The sequence below is a fragment of the Aulonocara sp. 'chitande type north' Nkhata Bay genome, linkage group LG14 (assembly GCF_057382095.1).
Source record: "Aulonocara sp. 'chitande type north' Nkhata Bay isolate Kocher_YH1m ecotype deep benthic linkage group LG14, A_spYH_male_GT1.1, whole genome shotgun sequence".
NCBI classification, from domain to species: domain Eukaryota; kingdom Metazoa; phylum Chordata; class Actinopteri; order Cichliformes; family Cichlidae; genus Aulonocara; species Aulonocara sp. 'chitande type north' Nkhata Bay.
Genome location: NC_141357.1, coordinates 21,569,951 through 21,588,928, shown reverse-complemented (window position 1 = coordinate 21,588,928; position 18,978 = coordinate 21,569,951). Strand labels below are relative to the sequence as shown.

General features: G+C 40.1%; 1 protein-coding gene across 1 annotated transcript in view; it reads left to right on the top strand.

The window, feature by feature from the left end:
- The window catches only part of grik4 (glutamate receptor, ionotropic, kainate 4), a 362,254-nt gene that overhangs the window by 288,886 nt on the left and 54,390 nt on the right, over positions 1-18,978 (top strand). Inside the window, exons 9-11 of the mRNA XM_086261523.1 lie at positions 9,210-9,371; positions 13,627-13,779; positions 14,675-14,779. Of these exons, the coding sequence (XP_086117649.1) occupies positions 9,210-9,371; positions 13,627-13,779; positions 14,675-14,779 (420 nt within the window). The remainder of the gene's footprint in view (positions 1-9,209; positions 9,372-13,626; positions 13,780-14,674; positions 14,780-18,978) is intronic.

Here is an 18,978-nt window from a genome sequence, read left to right as displayed (position 1 = left end):
CGATCACGACGCCTCTCGCCTCCTCCTCTCCGCCTGTCCCGCTCTCACTGAGAACACCGTAATTAAGCAGGAGGCCTAAATTTACATGGTAACTGATACGAGCATGACTTACTGCCAAAAACACCACATGAAGAGTCCAGCTTATAGAGAATAATCAGTACGCCACTAGAAATGGATTTCATCACAGAGCAACGACCAGACTCAGGCCTAAAGGTTTGAGCATGTTGTAGCCTTTGTCCAGAGTGGCAGGAGGGAAGTCATTAATTAGCACTTTATCATTAGGAAAATCAATATGCAATTTGCAGGAATGTTACTCAATCATAGCCTACTGGAGTCTGTTTTCTCTTTCACAGCGATACCACGCTGGATAAGGGGTGGAGAGGACTTGTCTTTCTTTTTTTACAAATTGTCAGAGATGATTATCACTGCTGACAGCTCTGACTTCATCTGCGTTTTGCAGAGCAGAAAAAATGAAGCCTTTAGAATCGGAGAAACTTTGGTAAATGCCACGTGCCTACTTGAAACTGCACTGATCAACATTTTTAACCAACAGTGTATAAAAAGAGGTCTTTATAAAAGACCCAGAGAGATATATGACACTGCTCCGCAGCTGCCCTCATACCTCAACTCTTTGTCTGAACTTTTTGGGTCTGTTAAATCATCGGATCAATCATATTTTTTTTCCTCAAACTGGCTTCCTCATCACAAAGCAGAGCAGTCACACTGGAAGCTAGCTTTTGAGCTAGCTAAAAGGCTAAACATACACTCTACTGATCTGGACGGTGTTGCCATAAAGCTGCCTGCTTAACTTATGAGATCAGATCAAGCCTGTTAATGCTTGTGGTGCTGTTTTAAGTTGACCTGTCCAGGATGTTTTGATAGAAATGGATCAAAAATGTTGTGAAATACAGTTAATGACTCATCTATTATTAGTCATATGATTTAATGCAAAATGTACTCAGCTTTCACTCCAGTGGCACATTGTGTGACTTAGTGCAAGTTCATCATGTTAGAAAGTGAAATCATCATTAGAAAAAGTCTTTGAATTGCTGGTCCAATTGCTGGTTGAAGAAGCAATACAATTGAGAAGTTTAAAAAAAGCACCCTTCTTCTCAAACTCTCACAGTATTCTTGTTCCAAGGAATGAAAGCCAAAAAATTTGATTTGTTACTGCTCCCTTCACAGACAACGTAAAACCGCCTCTAACCAGACAGAATGAGAAGTGGAATGTCCCAATGCCCACCTGCGCAATAGTACAAGCACATCACAGTCTCTGTCCTGAGAAAGAGACACCTCACAGGTCATAAACCAGTGTCTTTATTCAGCTCTACCCACAAAACACTGGTCTCAACAGTAAAGAGTCAACTTAAGAAGCCAAATCGGAGACTTACTAAGAAGAAGAAAAGATTAAGATGAGTAAATGAATGCAGAAATTAGAGAAAGGAATCATGGAAATTAGTATCATGAACAGACAAATATGAATTTGAAGTGTTTTGGTCAAAGAGAGAAACATTTGAGAGACATAAAGATGTGAGAAATGTGGTAGTTGGGGAGTATTTTAGTCATTGTATCAGGTAAGAGAGGTAAGAGGCAGACTTGTGTGCAGGCCACAGGGGCCAGCAAGAGGAGTTGCTTGCAGCCAGGTAAGGCAGGTAACTGCTTGGCCTCCAAACCAGTGGGGGGTCCTGAAAGTTGACAAACTACGGGAGCGGCAATGTTCAAAGTTTGCATAGGGGGATAGACCTGAGCTCCCTGAGGGAGACCGACCTTATTCTACTAGCACCCATTGCAAATGGTCTGTTTAAACAAAGCTAATGTCAACAAAAAAGCCACTTAATAAAGAGGAGTAGTGAACCTTCTGGGAGCTGAAAAAGAAAGGACAAAAGAGAAGAAGAAGGGGGAAAAATACCCAAGATAGTTTTGAATGGAGAAGAAAATAGTGATAAAAATATTGTGCTAAATAGCTGGTAAGTGCTAATGGTCTCACCTTAAGTGTCAGGGAGAGGCATTTAAACAACATAACTTCCACTAGCATCACATGACAGGAAAATTTAATTACCTAGTGCATCCAGCTTTGTTGACCTGATGTGACTGAGTCAAGTACACACAGCTAGGAGTCAGAATCAGGGGACTAGCAGTTAGCAGTTAGCATAGCTAGCATAGTGGAAGAAAGTAGAAGCTGGTAGTTTGAATATTACTACTTGATAACCAGGTAACTCCATGTTTGTTGTTATTGCCACATTAAACATAATAGTCTCTGCCATTTCAAGAATAATGTTACTGTGGTGGGGCGTGGTCTGCGGTGCCGTGCAGGGAGGGCGGACGCACCTGCACGGCATCCTTAATCACGCCCGCCTAGTTAAAAACACGGGGACTCAGGGGTTTGGGTGTTGTGGTGAGATGTAAATAAAGATGGCTCTGAATGATACTCCGTGGGCCCGCCGTGCCTTATTCTCGCCAAAGTTACCTGTTGCTGTCAGATAATTTATAGCATAATGGTGATGAACACAATAGCATAAGCATGACTGAGGAGGAGGAGGACCCTGATTTTGTTTGGGCCTAAGCAAGTCAGATTTTGAGAAGTAACAAAGTCATTCTTCAGGTTGTGCAGCTAGGATGATCTCACTCAAAAACTTCAAAAAAAATCTGGAAATATGTCAAGGATAGAGTGTGAGAGTGTGCTATGTGTGTATGGTTGTAATTCATTACCAGTTCATTGATGTGGTTTAAAGTCGGTTGTCTGTGCTTGAATTTGTTGTTAATGAAATAGCAAAGTGAGCTGAGCCAAATACCCCCTTGTCAAGGTTGGTTGCCCCTCCAGTCCATATGCTTTGGCACAGTCTCTGATAAGTGGGATCAAAAACAAGAAAGGCTATCAGTCTGCTTTCCAGTGCAGTGCCATACCCTGTGCATGCTGCTTGACTGGAGCAATTTTCCCTCTGCAAAAAAAAGTAAACATTGGCAGATTATTGCAACAAAATGACAGCTAGTGAGCCAAAGGCATGCAAAGCTAAAATTGCTGCAAATGGATGATTCTTGGATGAAATAAAAATTTGAGAAACAAACAAAAAGAAAGAAAAAACACACAAATGAATTGTTTCTGAACTTACCAATTGTTTCTGAATACCATATCAAGTCATTTGACACATAAAATTTTGAGTTTTCGTTAATTTTTCTGGTTGACCATGAAGTTTTGAGGTAATATTTCAGGACAGAAAAACTGTCTCCATTCATAAAGGTGACACAAATAAGGGGGGTAAAAATCCTGATTTTATCCTTCTACAGGATGTGAAGATTTTCTGTTTGATAGCAGATTTGAAACATGAACTTTACTGGTTGCCAGTGTTTCAGTGTGATGTTGTGTTGCTCTCAAAAAGCCAAAAATTATTTATTCAGACTGTATTTCTGCTTAGTAAGAGTCGAAACATTTAATCTACTTGTTCGACAGTCCTTAAAACTCATTTAATTTATGTAGAAGCCGGTGAGTCAGTGAACGTGTGACTGCGATTCATTGTTCTGACTCATTTGCCATTATTGCTGCATTCCTGTCTGCTGCCAGTGACCGGTACTTCTCAACTTCAGCAAACTCCATTAATTTTAATGCCACTTTTAACTTCTTTTAAGAAGTTTTTCAAACAGACAAAATGTTCAGATGACTCCAGCTCATTGAAATGCTGAGACCTTTGTTATTCAGCATCTGAAAAAAAGTGACAATATTGAAGCAGCACTCATTCCTTAACATTCCCTGCACAGCATGCATACAAAAGTCTCTATATAGCCAAACTTGCATTTGAAAGGCTTATCTAACAACTTCACATTTCTGGTAGAGATATCGGCGTTTCAGTAACACGGTGTTGTACCACATGCAGCAGAGATGCATCCCAAATCAGCGGAGATCCCTGGTGCCTAAAGAATCGATATAATCTCAGCGTTTCTGTTCCGTTTAGGGAGATGTGATCAATGAGAGAGGACCTGAAGGATGCTGACTGACTTAAAGAAGTTTTTGATTCAATTCCGTATTCACTTATCGGTTTCATACAAGTTTTCATTGCAAAGGAATATGTCTGTGCATGGACACGGATGGCAGAGAAGGAGGAGTAGGATTCTTGACAGGGTGTCCACCTATAAGCACCATCAACCCTCCTGGGATCTCATCATTCGCTGACTTCATTGTTATGAACACTGAGTAGTCACACATTTGGGTATTTTTGTAGGTGTGTGTGTGTGTGCATATGTGCATGTATGAATGGTCCAGTTATGTGAAAAGACCAAAAAAGAAGAGAAAGAGGAATCGTTGAAAGCCAAAGGATATGAAAAACCATCTAAAATGATGAAAGAGAAACTAAGAGAATAAAAAAGGAGTTGCACATAAAGGGTAGATAAGACAGGGGCGACTAGATTGGGAGGGTTTTCAGAGGGAAAAGGGTGAGAATTGAGGAGGTGAAGCAACAGTTTTTGGTTGGTTGGCTCGGGTCCCGACTGCTGATTGATCTCCAGGTGACAGCCGGTGTCAGGGGCCCTCGGCCAGGCTGTCATTCCCTTGCACTCTTACACCCTCGCAAACCCCCCCCCCCCCCCCCCTCTCATCTTCGCTCTGTCGCTCTCTCTCTCCCGCCAGTGCATTTTAAGCTCTCACTTGTGCCAACTAATCTCTCACCTTCTTCCCTCTCCATTGATTCAACCTCTAGCTCTCTCGCTCTTTTTCTCTCTCTCTTTGCTCCTCATCATCATTCTGTTCGGCCGGCCTTTTCACCCCCTCGGTGGTGACAGTTGGTTTCTCTACTGCTCTCCTCTACCCTCCAGCTCTGCCTTTTTTGTTCTCCCACTGCTGGGAACCAAATGCTAAGCACTGCCCATTTCACACCAACTATTTGCCATGCAAGATGTGCTCGCGTGCAGGGCTTTAGTGTGTGCTTGTGCGTCCCCGTAACACGTATCCAAAAACATGTGTTATGGGGAGAAAACCCATAATATAAATCAATAACGGCTCGGGGTTACGTTAGGCAAGCCTGTGTAATGTCCTCTGAAGTCATGGGATCACAACTCCCCGTCTGTCTGTGTGTTTGAATTTGCATGTGCAAAGTGTCAGCGTCTGTGCCCTGAAAGCCCACAAATGCTGCACACCAGTTTTCTTCAGACACTGCCTCGGGATATTTTTGTGACCTTGGTCTTCAGTGACTACGTGTGTGTTTGCTGCTCAATTATAGGGATTTCATTTTCCTGTGTGTGGGCATGCTCATGCGCCCTCCAGTTTGTTTTTGTGCGTGTGTATGCACATGCATGCAATCAGGAACCCTTGAGGGGCATGTTTAATGATAGGCTCGTTTGCACAGCTCTGACTCTAATGATCTATTAAAGTACACTTAACCAGTAATTATATGGACAGTCCCCAAAGGCTTATGAGGCCCCAAAAGGGCCTGCTGAAGATGGAAGAAAAGCCCACGTATTTAATGGAATGCATGGGAATCGATAATGCTGCGGCTTTAAATTTTGTTTTACGTTTCTAAAGATATTAATGAATGAATAAATAAAGAATAGGTTCAAAGGAGACTTTTCTCCTGCCATGATTACATGCAATGTTAAACTTGAGACAGGGATTAAGTATTCCTCAGGCTTTGCGGAGGAACATGTAATCCCTGTCTTAGCTCTCCTCTTCTTCCCCTGGACTTGCAGGACTGTATATTTAGTTCCAGCCTTGCAATTAAATCCACTTTTACAGTATGACCATTTTACATTGTATGTATTCAAAAGTCAAACGCAAACTTATGAGAGCCAGGCTGATAATTTCTCTGAGTTAAATGTTTTGAAATTCAATAGATACTAAAGATCAGGCAGTCTCTTTCCTAACAAGACCATTAGACCATTATTCTACTCATTAACAGGATTGTCTCCTGAAGTTCAAGAGCAGCTAGAAGCCCCTTAAACTTCAGTGCTACATCCTCTAATAAGGCGATTTTAAATGTGTTTCACGCTCTGCAACTTGAAAGTCATACTGGGCCAGGATGAATAACAATCCAGTCAGGGTGGAATTAAGCAAATAAAGTGTGCTTGCATAGTGATGGAAATGCAGGACTGTAAACACAAACTGCAGGAGCTGTCTTCAGTTAGTGTGTTAACAAAAGCATTCAACAAACACTTCACCGCACACAACAGCCAAACAACACCCTGCTATCTCCTCTGCTTATGTTATTTCACCGTGTAGTTTTGTAAACAAACATTTGAAAAAGCTGTATTTCTTGAAGGAGAAGTCAAACTCTCTAAATATTGTTATAGTCCATATCCATCCACTTTCATGGTATAGATTCAACAAGGTGCTGAAAACATTCGTCAAAGGTTTTGGTCCATATCGACGTGGCAGCAGCACACGACTGCTCCACATTTGTCAGCTGCGCATCCATGAATTTCCAGGTTCTGTTCATCCAAAAGGTGCTCTGTTAGATCAGGTGACTGTGGAGGCCGTTTCAGTAAAGTGAGCTTATTTTCATGTTCGAGAAAATCGTTTGAGATGATCTGAGCTTTTTAAAGTCATGTTTTTTTGCAGGAAGCAGCCATCAGAATTCAAATGCTGATTCTTCCATCAGGCCAGGCAACGTTTATCGAAGCTTCTGTTGTCCAGTTTTAGTGAGTCCATGTAAACTGTTGTGGCACAAAGGCGATCGAGTTGGGAGTTCGCCTTGTAATCGGAAGGTTGCCGGTTCGAGCCCCGGCTCCGACAGTCTCGGTCGTTGTGTCCTTGGGCAAGACACTTCACCCGTTGCCTACTGGTGGTGGTCAGAGGGCCCGGTGGCGCCAGTGTCCAGCAGCCTCGCCTCTGTCAGTGCGCCCCAGGGTGGCTGTGGCTGCAATGTAGCTTGCCATCACCAGTGTGTGAATGGGTGGATGACTGGTTGTGTAAAGCGCTTTGGGGTCCTTAGGGACTAGTAAAAGCGCTATACAAATACAGGCCATTTACCACCCTATGTGGTCTTCTGCTGCTGTATCCCATCTGCTGCCAGGTTTGATGTGTTGTATGTTCAGAGATGCTCTTCTGCATACTGTGATTCTAAGGAGTCACTATTTTAGTTACCTTCCTTTCAGCTGACCTCTGGAATCAACCACTTTCACCCAGTGAGTTTCCACCACAGGATATTTCCTCTTTCTCTGGTCTTACTTTGCAAACCCTGAACATGATTATGTTGGAAAATCCCAGCACTTTCTGAAATACCAGCTTGTCTGGCACCAGCAACATTCAAAGTCACTTAAATGACCCATCTTCCCCCATTTCGATCCTTATTTTTAACTTCTGCAGGTCATCCTGACCTGGTCTACATATATGTAAATGCACTGAATTCCTGCCATGTGATTGGTTGATAGCTATTTGTGTTAATGAGCAGCTGGTCGGTATATACCTGATAAACCATCTTATCATATTCCTAACGAGAATGATTCCCTACTACAGTTAAACTTTATGGAAGCTGTTGCTCACAGTTATGATTTCTGCTGCCCGAGACTGAACTTTAACATCATCAGTCTGATGATTTTTTTTCTCCAGCTGTAGAAATGAAAAAAATGTAAGATGACGTACATGTAATGAGTTTTATTTGTCAGGAGGTAGAAATAAAGATGTTTCAGAACATTGTTATTCATGGTTCACCCTCTAAAGAATTAAGCTCTCACTTTTATTATCAGTGTTTATCAGTGTTGCTTGTTTTTATCATCCGCCTCTTCCGTACACCAGCATAACAAAACATTTGGGATTTCCTGGTTCATGGAAGGTTGGTAATAGGAATAATCAGCCTTCCACTTAAAGGTTAAATATACTCCATCTTCCTTCCCTGAAGTGTGTCTCTGTCATTGCAGTCAACCACCAGTGTCTTCAGAGTGGAGTGATTCATGCTGGTTCTTCTCTTGGTCTAAGAGCTTTTTTCCACCTACCTTCTTATCAGTTATTTAATTCACTGGCCTATTCACTCTTTTTTTGTCTGAATGTCCATTATCTGATTTTCCTAATCCCCTCTCATCCATTTTACCATTTTTCATTTTGCTGTTATTCTGCGCTTCAGAATTTGTAAGCTTTGATCTCCCCGGAGCCCATAAAGCTTTTTGTTTTTTCATTTATTTGTTTATTTATGCTTGTTTGTTTTTTAAGAAGATTTTTACCAAATCCTGATGCCACACATGAGCTGAGTTACTACATAGCAGGAGGTTGCCTCAAGGGATATAGTTAGCAGCTTTTATCATTATTTTTGATTGGCACGTAGTTGTTTGCCCACTGCTGTTGCCTTCTTGCATTTACATACATATTTTGCTCTTTTATTTCTATTTACTTGCAGTGTATTTACTATTTCTACAGACACCATATGGCCATTTGTTCCCAGTGTCACATGCTGCCGCACCCACTCACCATCCCCTCAAACTTCTCTTATCTTCACACTTGTCTTGGTGGCAGGCACAGAGGTAGACTGGGCTTGGTCTGGCTGTCACAAGTTAGATGGCACAAAGGGCTGGAAGGTGAAGGCTGCCACCTGAGGTGGGGTACTGGGTTTTGACACCTCTATTAACCTTCAGGAGACATCCATCCTCAGTCACGCCCCCACCTTCTCTCTCCCCCCTGTTCTTCCTCAGCTCCGTCTCACCCTGCCCCCTGTCTCGTATTCCCCAGGCAGCCGGAAAACAACTTGTCCCTGGAGCAAAAGAGCCAAATAACAAACGACTTGTGTTTTCCTCTCCTCCCAACCTGGATGATTTCAATATGTCATGGATTTCTATCTCAATTATTGGTCTCTGTGACCTTTGTTGTTTTCCCCGAGTCTTTCTCTGTCTGTCTGTCTCTCTAATTGTAACCCATTAGCTTTGCAGTCTGGCAGTCATACCTGTACATTTTTACAGCCAGTGGGAGAAAAAATCCATGGGTGTTGTGCAGCGCTGCTCGGTAAAATTGTGGCTCTGAACAAATTGCTGCAGCTTTCTCATGTCAATCAACCGGAATAATTGTAGTTAATGAAATGTGAATCGGACAGATTAAATCGGATGTAAAATTGCTGAGTGAACAGATGCCCTTTTTTACCTTGACAATAATTCAATATATCATTGGTGTAATTTAAACAGATTATGGTAGACTGTAGCAGGGTATGACAGCTCATGGCTAAGCAGAGCCCATAATCAGAATGGAATCAGAATCAGAATGGGTTTTATTTAATCTTGTGCCTTACTCTCTTTTCTCCCTATAGGAATTCTCTTTACTCCGACTGGACGACGTGGCGGACCAGCGAGTCAACATAGTTGGTTTTTCCGTCTTCAACAAAACTCATCCCTTCTTCCAGGATTTTGCGCTAAGCCTCAACCGCTCCTGGCAAGAGAACTGTGACCACGCACCCTTCGCCGGCACACCGGTTAGTTCACACAACACAAATACATGACGTTATTTACAGTGAAGACCGAAGTTACAGGAAGAATAATTCAGTCCAAATTAAAAGATAATTAGTTGTTCCGGCATACTTCTCTATCACAAACTTACCAATTAAAACACTGAAGTCGCAGAAACCTCCAAAATACTAGGAGAAATATACAGGGATAGCATTTACTCAGGTAAGTGCTGTAATTTCAGGTGTTGCTGTAGGCCATTGTTGTTTCCCAGACAGCTCATTAGCAGCATTTGGCGCCCTCCTTATTATCTTTAGAATGGCATCTTCCTTGTTGAATTTTCTTCAGAAGAAATGCACACAGGAAAAGCTACTTACCTTCACAGCATCCCCCCTTAAATCAGCCACTGTTCTCATCTAAATGGTCTCTGTAGCTCAACATTTAAAATAGTGTGCACTACCTGTGTGAATGAGTGACTACAAAAAAAGCCTTGTTGCGTATGTGTAAACTGAAGGTGATTGCAGATTTGTTTAAATCTCATGCCGGCTCAGCAGGGCCACAAAATAGCGAAGCACATGCTTGAACATGTCGTACTATTATTATTATTACTACACTCTGACATATTTTACGACATGGCTTATCGAGTTTTCTTTACATCAGACTCACTAAATACAGTGTTGTAAATGCCCTGCACAAACATGAGCGCTATCTGTTTGTGGTTTAGCGCCTGTTTATGAGACTAAAATTTATGACTATTCTCTGACTACCCAGTAATCCCTCTTAAAGCTAGACACTCTCCCACATTTGCTCAATAGTGTCTCTCATTAAAAGCAACTTCTCAGAGTAAGTAGTACAAGTGCACCAGCTATTAGACTACACTTCTGCTCTTGGATAATAGTAAAAAAAAAAAAAAAAAGCTTAATGCAGAATTTTTTACCGGCAAAAGATGAATATACGTCACATTACACTGTTGATATAACAAATCAAAGTTTTGATTTTCATCATTTATTAGCTTTGAAGTAAAACAAAGAGGTTTCTTCCTGTTAAAGGGGAGTTTTTTCTTCCCACTGTTGCTAACTGCTTGCTCATACAGGGTTACCTGATTGTTGTTCTTTTTGCTTGGTTTAACATTGTAGGGTTTTGTAGCCTAAATCATAAAGCCCCTTGAGGTAACAGTTGTTGTTAATTGGGATTATGTAAATAAAGTTTAACTTAATTAAATAATTTTATGTATTTTTACATCTTAAACAAAAAAAACCCTTAAAGACAATATTAAAAAGTGATGTAATTTATATATCTGAATTCAATATATTCTCAATATTGAGAAAAGCTGTAATGCAGGTTTGTTTTCATCCTTGTAAATGTTTTTTTTTTAATAAAAATAACCCACCTGAGTGCAAAAAGACTGCCACTACTGCAGATTTATGTTTGCTCGGGGGCTTCATTAGGAGCCAGATATTCAGTAAAGTCAGATTAATGAATGAATCCCCTCTGTTTGAAGTGAAGAGACATTAAAAAATGAAACAAACACTCATCACCCCGTTTTTGCTTCACACAAATTGGATGGTGAAATAGGTTAAGAACAGTTTGAACTAGCATTAAAAATGCTTCTGTGTGCAGTGGGTCACTCACTAAGCTTGCAGCAATTAGGACTTGTGGCTAATTAGCTAATAACCAGAGAGACTAAAGGCTGATGGGAGCAAGAACATGATTAACCCATTTAAACATGCACATGCGTAATATGCTGTCTTTTTAAACGTTCTCTTATAAACAACAAATGCAGCCGCTGACCTATATGTGTGTTAGATTGCACTGATGCATTTAAAGATAAAGGCTTGCACCACATCATCTGAGGAAATGTAGGCAGATAGGTTGAAAGTTTATAAGAGAAGAAGGTTTCATGGGAGACAAATTGTGCTGCATTCAAACATCTCGCAATTGATATTTATAGTCTCACATCAGTATTGATTAAAGTAACCGCACATAGAATTTTTCATTAGAGAGTGCAGCTCATTTATATACAAACAGAGTATAACTAGAAGAAGCCTACAGGTCCAAACTGTCAAAACAGCATTCATGAGTTGGACTGTTAGGTACTGAGGTAGACCATAAAACCCCACTTCAATATTTACAGGTTTAGAAATCAAGACCAAGTTTGTTCCTTTAGGTCTGAAGTCATCATTTGCATTGGGAAATTACAAAAAAAAGGAAAAAATTCATGACAGCTGCCTTCAAAGCGTGGAAATGCAATAATTCTGTGTGTTATTGGCTAAGACATTAAAAAAAGCACAGATTTCAGAAGCTGCTGATATGTTCTGTTGTTCAGCTCATGTAATTATAGCCTGCTGATTAAAGTTACTCTTAAAGAATAAAGAGAAAAGAAAGATGTGGTAAAAAAAAGTGAGAGAAACAAGATTGATACATGGGCGCTGTTTGTAAAGTGAAACATGTTGAATTTAACAGCAACATTTTTCCACATTTAGCTCAAAACCTTACAAAAACATGTTTTTTCGAGTCATTTTTTACAACATTTAGTAAAATATTTGTAACTTTTCATATTTAAAACACAATTATAAATGTTAAATCTAAATGTTAAATCTAAATATTATATTTAAATCTAAATGTTAAATGTTAAATCTAAATGTTACACGAAACTAAATATTTAGCTAACATGTACGGATCAACGAAAATACCAAAATAAAAGCTTTATGAAATGTTGACTAAATATTTAGTTTCCTGTAACATTTAGATTTAACATTTAGATTTAACATTTAGATTTAAATATAATTTTTAGATTTAATATTTAAGATTGTGTTTTAAATATGAAAAGTTACAAATTTACTAAATATTTTTTTAAAAATGACTTGAAAACACGTTTTTGTAAGGTTTCGCACTAAATGTGGAAAAATGTTGCCGTTAATTTCAGCATGTTTCACTTTACAAACGGCGCCTCATAGATACACAGATGGGTAAATGCCAACATATTATTAGCTTTACATCAAATTCACAGTACAGTTCCTTGTACAACAATATAAATGGAGACGAACTGAGGAAACATGAGTATGTGTAGCAACAATATTGTCTTCTGTACACAATTGCAGCACTAAAGTCTTCTCCTGTAAAGTAAAGGCTCACAAAATTGAAGATATTTATAGATACGAGTGTAATACATTCACATTGTCATGTTGAGTTAGCAGCCTGGCCTTGGTTCCCATCACAAAGATAAGTCGAACTTAAACAGCATAAACCTGCAGCTGTAATATCCTCACAGTCTCAAAGAGCCAGCTCACCGCAAACTCAACTTTAATTCTTTATATTTGGCCTGAAGCTGCTGAACCACACCATCCAATCATATCACTCTACAGATGATGGTGCTTGTAACAGCATGACAAGATGATCATTGATACATTAGTTACATCCCCATCAGGTGATCTGCAGTGTTAGCTTTTTAGTTTTTTGGAGGGTGGGAGGATAGGTGTAGATAGTAAAAGTAATATAATTGTGAAACAACTCACAAGAAAATGTTTGTGCATTGTTTAATTTTTATTTAATTTATTTTTTGAAAGATGTAAAATGTAGGAGGCAATCCTGGGGTGAACGGTGCCTTTAATTCGCCAAAAGCATTTGTCAATTCAAGGCTGTGTAATGCATCAGAGTTGTGCTGTTTAATGGCTGTTTAGTTCTGTTTGGCCTCCCAGATTTACTGCGCAGCACCATCCCCCTCAGCCTTCTATCAGCATCAGTTTAATCTGTAGTTCCATTACACAGATGTACAGCACTGAGGCTTGGGATTTTACTGAGAATCTAATGCAAAGCAGCGTGCATTTTAATAAAACGTACATAGCAGGATGCTGTTGCGGTGACTTTGAGGCTGTTTGTACAGAGGAGATGAGAGGAAAAGCTGCTTCTCCCACTGTTTTTTGGCCCAGACTGAGAGAGGCAGGCAGTAATTGGAATGGTCAGGGTGTGCCAGCTTCATTGGGGATAAGAGCAGGAAGGACAGAGTCTCTCCGAGAGATGGAGGGAGAGAGAGATGATTTTCAACGCTGTCAGCAGATCAGAGTCTTTCTAATGATCTAATGGAATAATCTTGTTGCCACACGAGGGATGGGTTAACCCCTCGCTAACCACTAACCGCTGATATGTTACGCTTGTAGTTTGTGTGCTTTGGGTTTTTGCAGCTTTGTGTGTGTGTGTGTGTGTGTGTGTGTGTGTGTGTGTGTGTGTGTGTGTGTGTGAGTATGCATAATACATTCACCTGCCTCCTTCCCTCTGCCTCTGCAGCTCTCGTCAGCTTTGCTCTTTGATGCGGTATACGCTGTGGTGGCGGCGGTCCAGGAGTTGAACCGTAGCCAGAACGTCGGAGCCACTCAGCTCTCCTGCAAGTCCTCCAAGATCTGGGAGCACGGCACCAGCCTCATGAATTACCTGAGGATGGTAAGGCTGCTTCTGCTGGAGAATGATTGAGATTACAAGACTGTCCAAGCTTAGTTTCAAGGAATGCTTGAAAATTTTGGAAAAATCTGGATTTTTTTCTTTCCTAGAGTTATGAAAGGGCATTGGTACGGTCATCAGTCAGCTATGTGGCTCTGACCAATAATTTAACAAAATTCATGTACTAGCACCTCTAATATTCACTTTTATCTGCTGTCAGTAAACATATGACAGTTTTGTAATACATTGAGAAGTACTGCCAAAACTCTAAAGCTCACAAATTTTGTTTTGTCAACTCTTGACAAGCATCAGAAACTCCTGGAAGTCACTGAGGCTGTCCCCAAAAAGTAGCTTGTCCGATAATACTTGTTGAGCTCTTCATTACTGCTTTTCTTCTATCTTTCTTTGCGTGCTAATTGGATATTTTAAAGTCTAGATATTTTTACCGACAGCAGATAATGTCCGTGCTGTCTTCTTCTTTAACGATATGCTTCCTATCGACTAGGTCAGTTTATCTCATCTCTACATTATACTGAGACACAGTGGAGGAGGAGAGATAAAGATGTGCTGTCAGGGAATAAAATGTGTTTTCCTGTTAGGGCGAAATGACTGTAAGTGACTGAAATACTTAAATGTGACACGTGTTCGATATCAGACCATTTGTCTTTCTCACTCTGAGAAAGAGGACACAACTAATCACTCTTCTTTTTTGCCCTAAATTGAAGCTGTTACCAGCTTGTCTCCATATTCTTATTTTAAATATGACAAATAGTGCTCAGGCGGCTCATACAGAGACAGCAGCAGTAAAGTAACCTCAAGTCATATTCACAATAGGTACCGCCGAGAGGGAAGCAGACGGGATATCTTTTAACATGTGTGCCGTCTCTTTGTTGGATAGGTAGAATTGGAAGGTCTAACAGGGCACATTGAATTCAACAGCAAAGGACAGCGGTCTAACTATGCCCTGAGGATCATGCAGAACAGCAAGGACGGCCTGAGGCAGGTAAAGTACCTCCATCACACAGATCTGATGCTGAAATTATCTTTCTTTAGATTAAATAGGTTTAGGTTCAGCTAACACTAGCACTTCCTAGCGGTGGTAAAATGTTCGTGAGATTGGTTAAAAAGATTTATACACAGTTTTCTTATTATTTCTTTAGTGACCCACACAGATTTGCTCTTTAGATATACACTGGCTATAATATAAATGTTATTGCTGAACACAAAGCGCTCCGGCACAGTCCTGTTCCCAGTAGAGCAGTACTTTGGGCAAATGTTTCAGTTGTCTTTATAGCAGTAAGGCAACTGAAGCTGGATTGTGCAGCAGGGAGCTGTGATAACGCTTGTTCAGCTGACATCTCTTGGAGCAAACACTCTCCATTATCCTACTTGCAAAAGGTTGAGTTTCCAGAGGACAAAAGTAAATACTAAGCGTGCCTCTTTGAAGGTGAATCATATTTTTGTGGGAAATAAATTTAGGTAACCACAGATGTCACCTTTAAAGTCAGCTTAGCTGCTGCTCTTTTTATTATTAGTTTTAGAAACATGGCTATATATATGCCAATACTAATGTCATATGGATCAATTAAAAAAAAATATCTGAAATGTAACTGTTACAAAATTACCAGTTAACAATATAAACCTGAGGCTAAACGTGATCTTTCTTTGTGGACGAATACAAAACCGAGAACTCAAAGCAAAGTTGAAAACCAGCCGAAGTTCTGTTAGCGGTGTTATGTAGGTGTTTGCCTTGGGTGCAGTTTGGATTTCACCATCACGGTATTTTGTGCAGTAAAAATAAACGTAATGACCATATCTCCACTCCTCAAAAGCTGTAGACCACTTGTTATTTTCCTTCTCCCTGCATAGGAACGGAAATCAAGTGATTAACTCAAGTGCTGAGGAAGAAAAGAAGCAAAATTTAGGGGGGAAACAAAGCTAGATTTTTTTATCTGTCTATCTGTTTTTTCTATCTGCCCACCTTGCAGATAACTGAAGCACCGTTACAACGCACGTAACAACAATAATAACTGTAACTACTGTATTTATCGCTAAATTTACAACAGTAATGTGTTACATTACTGAACTACTGAAAAATGTTGTGGATTACAGTAGCACGTTACACCGAACATAGGCTGGGAGTATGTGGAAGTAGCAGAGCTATTATTGACTCTGATTAAATTAAAAAAAAAAAAAAAAAATCAAAAGAAATGAATCCAAAAACTGAGGAAAAACAGTCTCAAATCCAAAGGATAAACTCAAACACTTGGAATTCCAGGAATGAAGTAGGGAGATCACATAGGGAACACTAGGAATGACAGAACAGATGCACAATATGCAAACTGAAGCTATACTGTAAATACACACGAGGTACCAAGGGAATTGAAACAGGAGTGAAACTAACCATAGCTGAACACAATTAAGGTAAAAGACAAGAAGTAAAGCTAGAGACAACACATGGTCGACAAAAACTATAAGAAAAAATCGAAGCTGAAACTAAGAGCTTAAGACTCAGAATACAAAATCATGTTCAAGTGTGAAGTATGAAAGTGAACTAAAAATCAAACAGAATCAGGGTCCAAGACCAATTCAGTGTATGCCTGGGTACATCATTTCATATAGTTCCTAATAGATTAAGGACATTTACAGGGATTACAAAGAATATAAAGGGTCAGTAATCAAATGTAAGTGATGAAAAGCTTTTAGCAGCATTGAATATGGTCTGTTAATGAATGGATAACACAGCTTCTGGTGCATTTGAGCTATGTTCTCTATCTATTATTCAGGGGCTGAAGATGTTATAGCAGAGCTTTTTGATGCTTCATCTGAAGGATTACCAAATTTGAAAGCATTAGGCCTCAGATCTCTAATATCTGACTTGCAGCAACTGTTTGTTCCTGCAAAGAGGAATTTTTAAAACCCCATAAAGAGGTTTTAGCATAAGTTTCTTTTATAACCAGTCTTGTTATATGGCTCTTAATTTTCTACAGCGTAAGCGGTCTTTTTTAATCTATTTGTCAGAAATGGGAAAATGCAGAACACTGACTCTTGTCCTTTTCTGTCTGCTGACCAATCATATTAAAGTTCACTGTTACTCTCCAGAGTCTCATTTTAAAACCTGTTCAAAAAGTTTGGATAGCCATAAATCCTATAATCAAAACTGTCACCCCAGCACATTTTATCTTTGGAAAAAATGTCTGAATATTAAAATGAATTTGAAATTCATAAAATTTGTCTACTTATGTCTGCCCGATAAAGAACCCCTGGCCAAATGTTTGGTAAAGCAGGGAAAAACAAAAACACTGTTTCAAATTCAAGACTTGCTGGGGGGACGTTTATTCAAGCAAATTGATAGCCCACTGTATCCTCCCATCCATCAGCTCCATCTCCAAATGCCCAGTGGGGCCAAGCCGTCACCAGCATTAAAAAGCTGTGGGTGATCTCCCAGGTACAAATCTTGGTTATATGTGAGGCAGAAAGGATTCAAAGGCAAACATCATCACACAAGCAGCAAAAGTTTTGAGAATCTGTCTGTTGTCATGTTTGCTTTTATGGTAGCAGCCTGGTAACTTTGGGCTTTAGAATATTTACAAAGATAGCACCTCTCACATGAGACACACAAGTATAGTTTATAGTTTTGTACACTGATGTTTTGCAACAGGCACTGCAGTGTGGTTCATGTAGGAAACTGAGTAATGTGCGTAATACAGTTAAAAGGTTCTGACTGTGTATGAAATGGCTTATATATGACAGTGCGTCAAATTTTATACATGCATACAGGGACATGACATTTCCTTTAAAAATAAAATGGGTATTTTTATCCATAAACACTTCAGTGCTGGGCAAGAAATACATATACATATGGCATGGTTTGCCAGTGCAAAGGCAAGTGTTCGTTTAATAAACAGATCATAAATGTACACACATGCATGACCTGTGGATCATATTTTAATACTGTAGCTGGAATTCTAAAGCAGGCATATCAAAACAATGAGAAAAAAAACAATGTCTAAACTAGCTCAGTATTTTTGAAATACAGCAGCAATAATTCTTTTATTCTGTTCCTCTTATTGTCTATTACTGTTATTATTCAGCCAATGGACTTAAAGTCTATCATCTTCCCTTATTATGTATTCCCTGTTTTGGATGCCAGGACTCAGTATTTTACATTTCATCTTGACAGCCGATGTCTCCTGTTCCCTTTCTTACCTACAGCATTTTAAGTAGTTGTTGTTACTCTGCTTTGCCACTGATAAGGTAGGGACAGATTTGATAGTACAGAGACGAGACTTCACCGTATTTCATAGCGCTTCAAATCTTTTGACCCTTTTAGTTGAAAAGATCTCCTTGAAAGCAGAGATTGAGTTCCCGTCTGAGTGTGAGGGCAATCTTATCCAGGCAACCCATGAAACAGTCAGACACTGTGGCCCATCTGCATTTTTTAACCTTGTCTGTGTTTCCTCATGTCCCCTTTTGTTAGACTGGCACTAGTCCAGTCAAGCAGAAGGATGGATACTATCAAGCCTAATGTGATGATTTTAACCAGAAGCATTATAAAGACCCTGCTTTATAGTTATGGTAATGGAAAAAGGAAGGTGTTAGACGGGGTGGGGGGGGGGGTGTTGTTTGATTTGTTGAATAACACCTCCCACTTGCTTTTGGGTTGGGGCTGCCTCAGCCAGGCAGACACCAGAGGTGCTAGGGCCTTGGCAGAGATAAGCAAGGTGGCCCGCTGCCCACACATACAGTCACACCTACACACGCAGTTTTAGCCGAATATTTACCAGTATGCACATGACAAGTTGATACTTCAGGTCTTTTGTTTTGTAAAAATAGAATAGCAGCAGCATTGTCTACGATGCCCACACTGTGTCTCGCCAATGAATGTGCATTAGGGAGAGGTCATTCATTTAAAATGCAACCTGAAAGAAAAAAGAATGTCATGCATCAGCCAACGCTGTTGGGAAATAGAGAGCAATGAGGCATAATATGCACAGCCACCGGCCTCCATTTCTCTACCCTGCTTCCTCCGTCTTTCCTTACCCAGTGGCACCCATCGCACCCTCAGTCCTGTGGCTGCACTGAAGATCCCCAAACATGTGATCATCAGTTCCTTAGGGGCACAACACTCTACAGCCAATCACTGTCACAAATTGAATTTCTCTGGCAGGCATTTCACACATTAGAACAGTTTGCTGCTAT